Genomic DNA, 12,158 nt, shown 5'->3' with positions numbered 1-12,158 from the left:
ATTTAATAGATGTTATTATACATAAAAACCTTCTCATGAGTTACTCTATCTATTAAAAAAAACCGCATCAAAATCCGTTGCGTAGTTTTAAAGATTTGAGCGTTCATAGGGACATACAACATGACACATGACAGAAAAAGCGACTTTGTTTTATACTATATAGCTAGTGTCCTCCAGATAGTTGGAATTTCCAGTTATGGTGACATGCCGACTGTTTTTGAAAACTGACTAGAGGGACAAATGGGAAGTCTATTTTCAGTTGTCACCGGGGTGACATTTCCTTCTTCCTTCCAAAGAAAAAAAAATGTAATTACCATAGATTTCAGGTTTTTTATTTATTATGCTACATAGAATCTTCCAAAGAAAAAAAATGTAATTATCATAGATTTCAGGTTTTATTTCTTATAACAAACAACATTGTGTTTCCTTTAATAGGTACATCACATATTATTAATTTCTATTAACACCAATCGTTTTCTTAATTTTATTTAATTTAACAAGATTACAAACTGTGTTACAAATAAGCATGCGACTAATAAGCACTTTTAACTTAACCATTAGTGATTATCTGTGATTAGTATTAATTAAAGTTATCTGTGATTGTGCCTATTATAGGAAACATAATGTTGTTTTTGTTTTTTATAGTAGTATTAACTACTATAAAAAAATCGATTTTTGTAAGCCTGTTGACATTGTGTTAGTTAAAATAATAATATATATATTTTTTTATGTGATTCTATGTAACATAATAAATAAAAAACCTGAAATCTATGGTAATTACATTTTTTTTTCTTAGGAAGGAAGAAGGAACAGAGCAAATGTCACCCGTGACAACTGAGAAATAGACTTCCCATTTGTCCCCTCTAGTCAGTTTTCAAAGGAACAGTCGGCACAAATTGTCACCCCGTGATAACTGGGAAGACACTCGCTGTCACCGAGGACAGCGCTAGAGGGGACTATTGGGAATAATTCCCGATTCAGCTGAGTACCAGTGCTGTACAAGGAGCGACTGCCTATCTGACCTCCTCAACCCAGCTACCCGGCAACCCGATACCTTGGTTAGACTGGTGTCAGACTTACTGGCTTCTGACTACCCGTAACGACTGCCAAGGATGTTAAATGATAGCCGGGACCTACAGTTTAACGTGCCATCCGAAACACAGTCATTGGTTTCTAAGATATACTTAGAAAGTACATACAAACTTAGAAAAGTTGCATGGGTACTTGCCTGACCTGGAATCGAACCCACGCCCTCATACTTGTGAGGTTGGCTCTTACCCACTAGGCCACCACGACTTTGAGGCAATATGGCAATATAGACTAAGAATAATATGGTAATATGTACCTATAAACCAAAACGGCAGACCAATAGCAACCAATCGAATGTCGTTGGAATACGATTGGTCTTATAAATATTAGTAGCAGAATGCCCGAAATGGTTAAAACTGATATTGCGATTTAATTTCTATTCAATTTTGATATTAATAACTTAATGATACTATTAACAGAATCGGGCCCTAGGTACTATGAACTTGATAAAGAAAGCACTTACCCGGGTTGTGTGAACATCCCAATTCGCACCGCCTCGGCATGATTATATGCACTCAAACAAGCGTCTCTAATCGCTAATAACACAATAACAGTGTCTATTTCACAAATATCACAAAAGGCGTCTTTATCGCAAATAATACTAAACACTAATGGCGTCTTTTCGCAAGTTATGTGAAACAATGAAACAGAGGAGCACAGCTCAACTCACTCACTAATTCACCGAAAACACAGCGGATGAGTAAAACCAGGGTCTGTCAAGTTTGTTCTACGAATTGCATTAAGGTGGGCTTGAAAACAAGAGAGAGTCAACGACATCAGAGTAAAAGAGATAAATATATAATGTTGCCACCAAAATACAATTTCGTATTCTCCCTAATAATGAGCGTATAAATTGATTTTTAAAGTAAATTACCCTTGAAGATACTTTTAGCTATTATTCTAATGCCAAAAAATATACTTAGTTGAGAAATATTAGATATAAAATTTAATATTACTTATTAGAAAATATATATGGGGGATTATGTGTGGCAACACTAATGTCCGGACGCCATATTGGTTTTGACATTGTTGACGTCACAAGAAAAATGTCTGCGGCCGGTTGCGCACCATTTTATCTTGTACTAATGTTTATTTGTAATAAATAAACTACTTCCATTTAATTCTACATACATTGATAACGTTGAGTCGAGCTTGCTCCTCCGTTGCTGTGTTTTGGTGAAATTAAGTGTGTATTTGTGAGATATAGACTCGGTGTTGAGACAGTGACTTGTTTGATTTTGTTTTGTGTTTAATTCGCGATGAGTTCACAAAAAGAAAACACAAGAATCTGCTGCTTGTGTGGATCTTCACCTTCTAAAGATCCCAGCATCACTTTGCATCGGTTTCCAAAGCCTGGCACTAAAATGCTCTGCGGTATGTACACTCCATGCTATTCGTCTTAGACGACATAGAATACCACATTTATTGTTAATTCCGCTTCTAACTACCACAAACTCACGTAACATATATACCTATATACTTAAGTCCCAACTTTCCTTGCCAAAATCATTAGGTACTTACTATAAAAGTTTTGCTTACACCATTCCCGTATCTAATATAACATCTCTTTCAATCAAAGCGAAGACTACCCACTGACATGATATAATAATATCTTAACTCGGAAAATGATTAAAATAGTGTGTAATTTGAGAGCAGTGGTGGCCAGTGGTAACTGCCCCAACTTACGAGTGGTAGGTCGCGGGTTCAAACCCGATCTGGCGCATAACTTGTGTAATTTATTTCGTCACTACTGCTCTCAAAACGGTGAAGGAAAACATCGTGAGGAAACCAGCATGTCCTAGAACCAAAAAATTCGAAGACGGTGACATCCACCAATCCGCACTGGGCCCGCTGGGTGGATTATGGCCCAAGCCCTCCTAGAGAGGAGGCTGTGTCCCAGCAGTGGGAACATTAGAAGGCTGATGATGAGTGTGTAATTTTGATATTTTTAATTTTCAGTTGTGAATTATGGGCAAAGTATTGCTTCCCAAACGAAGCCTGGTCTTCACCAAAATTCCAGGACGACTCCATAAACAACATAAGATGCTATGCAGCAAACATTTCAAAAGCACATGCTTTAATGAGAAGAAGTTGTTCAGAACAGCTGTACCTGATGTAGTAAATGTTTGTAAATATCAAAATATAATTGGTCTAGTGTCTTTCTCTTCCTAATCATTTCTATAATAAAGAAGAAATAACACCAACGTTTATTACACAATATGATAGAATAATTTAAACCATGTCTGTAAACTTGTTGTTTGTTAAACAAATCGATAGTATTCTTTATTGTATAATAACATAGTCTTGTTTTTATAATAGTAACACTTTAAAACTAACTAGAATTTTTGTTTGTTTATGTTTTGATGTTGAAATTGTATGCAATAGGCCCATCCATACTTGTTATTTTGGACGAAAATGTCTGAAATACCTACCTAAATTGATTAAATTCATGTATTTTAAAATTCATTACATAGGTGCACATACTTGTGATTTATGAACACCTTTTGTACCCTATTTCTGGAAATAAATTATAATTATTAACATGCTAAATAAAAAACTCTTGTACTGTAATCTTCCTTTTATTACACTGCTGCACTGCTCTATAAAGATAAATATTAGCAATTTATGCACAAGTACACTGTGTTTCATGTCGATTATTGCTGAGCAAAATGTGATAATCTTGCTCAGCCATAATCGACGAACGCACTGGGGCCCGATTCTCCTAATTTTACGATTCAGTCGAGTCGATTCACATTCGACTGAGATTCAATCCCGACTCAATTACGATTGAAGCATATGTGGCATTCCGCTATTTTTTCTTTGAAATAAACGTTTTTATCCTTTTCTGTCATTCAATAATGAATCATTTTGTCTGCAAATGATTTACGATTGCAATATGATTGTAGAGCAAACTACCGTATAGACCAAAATCACCAAAATAGCAGACCAATCGCAAACCAATCGAATGTCGTTGGAATACGATTGGTCTTATATTAGTAGCAGAATGCCCGATATGGTTAAAACTGCTACTGCGATCATATTGCGATTCAATTTCTATTCGATTTTAACATTATTAACTTAGGAGAATCGGGCCCTGTACTTGTGCATAAAATGCAATAAAATGACCTATAGAATATACTGTAGTTTGAAACCCGCCCTAGCTTCTACTCTAGTTTTCGTGGGCGGAATATAGATGGCGCCGGCCGGTAAGGAAAATTTCTCATAAAATTTGTACGGAGTCGTTATTCTTCCCTTTAGGGTATATATGTTCTGTGAGTAAAACTCAAATCAACGCAAGTCAACAGCAGAAAACACTTAAATGGACGAAAACTTAACACACAAATTGTATGTACTGTACTCGCCATTAAAATTCAAATTCTAACTTCAGCATTGGCAGTTGGCACGGTTTATTGCCAACCAAAAAATAATTATAGAAAAATAATTTATGTATATAAAATAGTGTACAGATTTAATAAAAATAATTGATAGATTTCCTACGTAATACTAATATATAAAATAATTTTTAGATTTCAATAATTTTAGTGATATTTTATGGAAGTTAATTTTGATTAAAGAGCCATCTATTATCACTTGAAGATATTAAATACTTTAGGAAGAGGATTGCAGATGGCGCTTTTCTAAATTTTTACCGAAATCTAGTCAGTACGGCAGTGACCAGCCCCTGGTTGCTAACGTAAATAAAAATATTTTATTCTAAAGGGCGTCAAATAAATACTTTTTAGAGTTGTGTTCAGATTTGATGCAAATATAATTCATATAATAAGATAATGATAATTCAGATAGAAATTGATGCGCACTGCTTTTCAGTTTCTGATGAGCATAAGTTTAAAAGTTAGCATAATTCAGACGAGTTAATTCTTTTAAAATAATTTTGAATACTAAACAAATTGAGAGGAATGTATTTTGGAAACTCGATCTGAGTTTGGAAATAACGCCATCTGTGTGTCATTAACTGGAGGTTTTCATAAAGTATTTAGAGATTATCATCAAATTATAAGCCTGAAAAGAGGCGAAATGGTATATGTTGTTTAGCAAATAAAGTTTTATAAGATTGCAATCATTTTATTTACATACTTTCATATTCAGTAGTTCTTATAAACTATTATAGATGTCACTAACTAACGAATAATGCAACGCCGAGGCACAACATGAAAGTAGGATTATAAAATAAATACGAAAGATGCAAAGGTTCCCAAAAGCAACCCCATCTGTTAAGTAACTAGGGTGTAATCTTTTCTATATTGTGTGTTTCATTCATTGTCAGGTATTATCGATTACTTTGTGCTATAGCCCGTCTATGGCGGGTATGTATGGTGACGTAGCGATCACGCCACCTTCTTCATGCCCTTTCTAGCTCTCTGATTGGTCACAAGGCGTGAACCCCACCCCAAACAAAAATACGACACATTCAACACGTTTAGGGCTGCCAGGTCTAATCGATTAGCAACTCGATTTGAAAATTTTGAGAATTTTTATATCTCTTTGTAAATTAAGGACCCGCTATAAACTTCAATGTAATAAAATGTGTTTATAAGAGATTACAAGACTATGCTAACTCCTAGTACGCTTCAACCGGCTGTAGTTGAGTTTTTAAACGCATTTTAATCCAACTTCATATCGATTTAATCGATTGAGTGTCAAATTGTTTTGTAGAGTACAACACTAACTGGTTCGGATTTGCTGGACGTTACGAACATAGATAATACACTATATAGAGATAGATACGCAACTCATCGTTCAAAACAACTTACTAGCGTGAAAGTTAACGGGCCCCCGTCACAAGATGGCGTGGTTACTTCATGTATGGTTAGGGTAGATGGCGCTTTTCAAGAGTTCTCTTAAATATGTTTTAAATTTGAAAATTGAAATCACTGTTTTAATTCAATTTACTGTAAATTGAATTTAAAACAGTGATTTCAATTTCCAGTTCCAGTTTCCAGTTTTCAGTTTCCAACTTCTAGTCTAGTCAATAATATTATGGGAGATAATAAAAAAACAAAAGATAAAGAGTACATTTATCGGCTAAGTATATTTTATTTCCTTTTTATGTGTATTACAATATTTAAATGCTTGTAACTTAATTTCATCATTTACATCGAAATTTGTTATTTTTCCGTTAATTATTCTATTAACCCCGTGCACCAACTGTGAATGATTAAATTAATTGACATATTAATTATAAAATCAATTAATTTATTTTATGAACTATACAAGTAATTATACTAAAATCACAATGGCAATTGATGTAAAATTTCATTTTTTCTTTCAGATATTTTATTTCAGGTGAATCTCGTAAACATGCAACAATCATATAATATATTTCATTTAATAATTTTATAAAATCATCACATGCATTAAATAAGGATTTTTTCGTATAATCTATTTCATAATTAAATGATTCAAAATCAATTTTCTTAATATATCATTAGTACATGTTCCACATTTTTGAACACTTTACATTTCGATTTTTTTACAATGTATCCTGCTACATATTTTTTTGATTCGGCATGCAAAATCGAGTCATTCCATTTAATTTGGTTCATTGTATTAATTAAAGAATCAATAGGAAAATCACCACTAACCAATTCAATTTCATTGTTTTGTTTTTCAGCAAGAAGATCTTTGAAAGATTGCAGTGATTTATTTTCATCTTTTTCACAGTTGGCACTTACAGAATGGGGCGAATTTAAATTATTAAGTAACAAAGTTTTGAACGCATTAATAAATTGTAGGCACGAGGGATTAACATTTCGTATCCCATTACTTCTAATGTTACAAAAAAAATTTTCAAGAGGGTCCTGATTGAAATTTCTGGTTAAAAGGCTAGTAACTTTATATTTGATTTTTAAAAACTCCCACATTTCTTTAAACGTTTTAATATTGTGGATCCAATTTTGAAGGGATGGCACTTTTTCATATCTTACTTCTTCTGTACCATCCCGTTTTTTTTTTATAGTTTTAAAAGTCATTGAATCCAATATAGGAACTACCTCTGTCCATAATCTAAAATGAGGAGAATTATTCATTACACACCCCTTGAAAATTTTGGATCACCTGTATATGAATGTCCATTGAAAGAATCAAATAGTTTGTCCATAATGAGTAGAAAATCAGCAGTTTCTTCGCACTCCGCCGGAAGAAGGTTGTGTTCTGAAACAATATATTAAATAAGTACTAGAATACAGTTCATATCAATCTTTTGCTATTGTGGACCGAAATTAAAGAAAAAGAAAGAAAATACATTTATTCGACCCAGATTAGGGACACAATAAAAACAAAAATACAAAAATTTAATTAAAAAATTAAACGGTGTGCCTCACGGCTGTGTCGAAAAGGCACAAACTTACAAACTTTAAAGTGGCAGTAACGATTTACTGTGCGTCTTTATCAGTTGGTTCAGTAAATAGTTGTGGGTGTAAATATAATTAGTAAGAAACCAACATTAAACTATATTTTGTAGTTTCATAATGTCTCAAATTTTATTTCAATATGATAATTTTAATTTATTATTTCATTTCAATTTATAATGTTATTCCAACAATATATCTTATGCATCTTAAATATTGACATAGCCAATTTTAGATAAATTATTAGATATGAATTGTATTTTTATTTTGAATTTTATCGAGAGAAATAGCATCTCAATTGTTTGTTTTTAAATATTTTTGAACTTATAAATGTAGCCAGGACATCTAATATTATTTTAAAGAAAAATAATGAACTTTCTAATTTGTCTGTGGAGAATGAAGATGGTTAAAACATGTAAATTAAAATAAAAATCTAATTTAGTAAATTAATAGCAATTTTTTTTAAATATAGAGAAAATAATGAGAACAATAAAAAGCATACTTACTTGCTAAGAATCTCAATGCTGATGATACCCTTTGGCTGAAAACTTGTGCAGCATATTTCACTTTCATTTTTGGAATTTTCTCTTTATTAACATGGTTTTCTGTTAATTTATTAACAAGCCTAATTTCATCATCCCCAACATCTAACTTCAACAGCATCTCCAAATGTTCCCACTTTGCATACTTTGTTTTCCCATCTTGTACAAATTTCAAATGTTTGAGTAAATTATTTCTCATTCCCTTTAAAAGATGTGGAGGATCAAATAATGGGAAGACCTTTGGTCTTCAAACTCGAAGGCTTGGGTCCTATATTCATTACCCTCTTGTAAATATTTGCGTTTTGTGTCTTCTTGAAGACTTTTATCACAGAAATATTTGTGGCTGATTGGTCACATATAGTGGCAATAACTATCAATCCAGTATTGAGATTTCTTTTATTATTGTTTTGATCAGCTTCTTTAAATCGTCCTTTTTCGTGGCACCTTGGCAAAATGAAAAGCATAAAGGTTGTTTCACTTTGCTTTTTATACCCTTGATCATAAAGACCAAGGCATGATCTGCGAGTTTTTTTGTTTGTCTGTGCCCAAAATCTTCAAAACCAGTTATCTGTTTTAGGGCAGGGTTGTAAAAACACCCGAGCCAATGATACCTCATCAAACAGTAAATTGACCAACTTTTTTTCTGCCGGCAATTTTGCTACTGTAGCTTTTAAATTTTTAAATATATCAGGATTGAAGCCTGGTTTCAGTTCAAATTTACTCAACATTTTTGTAGGCTGCGCTTTGATGGCAAGACAAACATTTTTCGCATGAGGTTGTAAGCTTTCTGACTCTGTTTGTAAATGGTCAATGCCATGATTTTTCGTTAAATGTAAATCGCCTGCCTCGTGGTTTCTTTTTCCATTTCATTTGAGGAAGTAAATATTTTTATTGTTGCAGGCATTTTATTTAACTCTTTCAAAATGATTTTGATGTGGAAATTTTCCTTGCAGAGAGTTTCTTGTTATTTTGTTCCTTATATTTCTTTTTCAGCTTCAATACTTTCTGTTTTAACTTTATTATCTCCTTCTCTTTGGAGGTGACGACTGTTTTAAATATTGACAAGTCCCTCTTTTCCTAGAACCTGTAATTTAAATTATGTTACACCTCAGATCAAAGAAATAGTGTTACACAAAGTTTTAATAGAATTGTGATAAAAATATGTTACATAATATTGTTCTGTTATTATATTATGACCAGAGATTGGAATAGGTAGGCTTCGAGGAACAGATACAAAAGTGGAGACTTCCTACAACAGCAGATACAAGCTTGATAAATATTTTTATGGGGATTTTATGGGTAAACAAAATGGATATAAAGAAGATCATTCAGACTCCATACATTTTGGGCCTTTTCTACCAACGAAAAAAATGGTATGGATGGTTAGAACTAGCTATTTGGATGAATAATTATTATGACACATAAGTTGTAGGATTATATCAAGTTATTATTATTAATCCATTTAATTCAGGTTTACAAGTTCGGAGATTTGTTATTGTCTTACATTTATTGATTCCTGCAAGTGCGGAAATAATCCTACCTAAAATTATAAACGCGAAAGTTTGTAAGTTTGGATGATGTTTGTTACTCTTTCACGAAAAACTACTGAACGGCTTTGGATGAAATTTGGTATGTAGATAGCTTATACCCTGGAATTAGACATAGGCTATTTTTATTCCGGTATACGCGGGTGAAACTGCGGGACGCAGTTAGTATGAAATAATCCTATACTAGTACTAATATTATAAATGTTGTGAGGATGTTTGTTCCTCTTTCCCGCGAAAACTACTAAACGGATTTAGATGAAACTTTACAGTAATATAGCTTATAAAAAATGTAATAACACATAGGCTTCACTACATAGTATAAAACAAAGTCGCTTTCTCTGTCCTTATTTCCTATGTACGCTTAAATGCCCACTCTCTCTCTCTGCAAGAAGTTTTATGACCCTACAGTGGAAACAAATTGGAATCCTGATGATGGAAAGAAAAACCTAATGTTACAAGTCAAAGGTCAATTGTCAATAAAAATATTTACCTTTAGGGCGTTCAGCTGTCTGTAATGCATTCTGTACATCACTATGATAGTGGGTAGAGCTGGATGGCTCAATGACAGCAAGTTTATCTTGCGAAATGTTTAATAAATTCGACATGTCTGCCTCGACATGTCCCGATGGACCTTCAAGAGTTTGACCAACTGGTAATGTAGATAAATCTGCAAAAGGATGAAATTATTTATAGTTACTGTATAATTATGTAGAATATAGAACAATATTCATTTAATTCTTAGAAGATAGCATGTTGCATCAATTATTTTTGGTATATAATATTCATTTTATTTTCTTCTAATTAGGATTAGATTATTCAGTAGAAAATTTTATTTAATATTTGAGGAACAATTTTGTTATTACAGCGAAGGCAAAGAAATGTGGTTTTGTTTCTATTAAGATTTAAATAACATAAGACATCTAAATAGTAGGTACCTAGAGTTGGTATTGCATTTGGAGTAAGTCGGTGACTGGCTGAACGGTAACACTCTTCAAAATGTCTGTCGCAAAATCGAATTTGGTTATAAATGTAGATGTCGCCTTTCTCTTGTAAAGCTTTATCTAGTACTTTTTTCCACGAGTTAAACTTTTCCAAATGTGGGTATTCAGGTTTAGGAAATCGGTGCAATGGGCCTGAAATCAAGAAGTTTTATACATGAACAACTCACTCTCATTAAAATACCGTAATAGATATCATCATCATATGTATAAAATTTTAGTAATGTACTGTGATACCATCCTTGAATATTAATCTAACACTAGAAATAATAGCTGAGGTCTAGCAGTACTAGAACAGGAACACCACAGTTGAAGTAAATAAAATCACAGTAGCATAGCATGGGGTGCCGAGGGGCCATGGCCCTGGGTGGCGCTACTCTAGGGGCCGGCACTGCCGCCTAGCTGCAGCATCAAGCCAAGTAGAAGCTGATAGCGTTGACAGTAGAGGCAAAGGCATTTTTTGCCGCCTTTACATTGTCAGTTCCTATTTATGCCACCCCATAATACAATTTTCTTGAGAAGAGTCACTATACATTAAAGGTTGTCTGTAAAAGATCGCTTTTAGCGATAAGACCACCCATTGTTACACCCTTTTAGTTATTAAGTTTTAATTGTAATTTGTTATGGTGTACATAGTGTGTATAGATACCACCACCACCACCATAACAATACAACAAGATAGATAGATATCTATCTATACTTCTAGCCTACCTCCCAATAACTTCTTGTCTACTAAAAGAAGATCTAACCTATCAGGCAGGCAGGGTACTAAATTTTTCGACTCGCTCTTGAATTTTACATCTGCTTGTTTTTCGTTTAATTTGACAATAAATGCTTAGTCCACACAAGGCTTTATGTTTTTTGAGCTTTAAAGGAAAATCTAACATATCCTAGTTTGCAAAAAATATTGTTGCATGCTGTATGAATCGACAAAGTTATACATAGATCATTAGTGTATGAATCAACAAAATCCTAGGTAGGATGCTAAAATTTTCACACTGCTGCACTACATATCAAAGAGAGCCAGTAACAATTTCTGAAAGTATTCCTTCCAGCACCCTAGTGAATCCCAAAATCATGGGCTGAGACCGCACCTGGTCATGAGTCGATATCAATAATAATTCTTTCTTGCCAAAACCATCTTTAGAATTTTATTAAATTGTAGTCATTTGAATTTAAATAAGTACCTAAATAAGGGGCCCTAAGACTACCCACTGACCGGCAGCTAAATATACCAGCTCCGGCGGCGGAATCCCATGCTACGCCACTGTAAAATCATAGTTTTAAAACCTGATGAAGTTATTTGGTCAGAGGGTCGTCTAGAGCGGGCTTTGTCTTATACGTAGATTCCGAGTCTTTTGATTGGATATAAAGTTAATGTGCAGTTTCAATTGTTTGTGTAGGGTCAGGACAGGAGTGTGTGTGGTAGTGCATCTTAGATTTTTGATGACTCAAGGACTATGATGACCACAGATTGCACGGATGACAATAATGGATATTGTGCAGCCTATCAGCAAAAGATAAATTACGTGCATTATAAAGTTAAAAGTTTTGAACTTACCGTCATTGTCACAATCAAAGTAGCACTTATATCTTGACGTTGATGGCATTCCG

General features: G+C 33.4%; 1 protein-coding gene across 1 annotated transcript; it reads right to left on the bottom strand.

The window, feature by feature from the left end:
• Positions 1–8,955: 8,955 nt before the first annotated feature.
• Positions 8,956–12,155, bottom strand: LOC135116974 (uncharacterized). The gene is made up of 4 exons (XM_064035057.1): positions 12,106–12,155; positions 10,482–10,679; positions 10,037–10,213; positions 8,956–9,083 (listed from the first exon to the last, which is right to left on the bottom strand). Exons 1-4 carry the CDS (start codon positions 12,152–12,154, stop codon positions 9,019–9,021), a joined length of 489 nt encoding a protein of 162 aa, XP_063891127.1. The 5' UTR covers position 12,155; the 3' UTR covers positions 8,956–9,018.
• Positions 12,156–12,158: the final 3 nt, after the last annotated feature.

This window comes from Helicoverpa armigera, chromosome 6 (genome assembly GCF_030705265.1).
Source record: "Helicoverpa armigera isolate CAAS_96S chromosome 6, ASM3070526v1, whole genome shotgun sequence".
Lineage (NCBI taxonomy): Eukaryota > Metazoa > Arthropoda > Insecta > Lepidoptera > Noctuidae > Helicoverpa > Helicoverpa armigera.
Note: the sequence above shows the minus strand (reverse complement) of the source record. Positions and strands in the feature narration are given on the sequence as shown.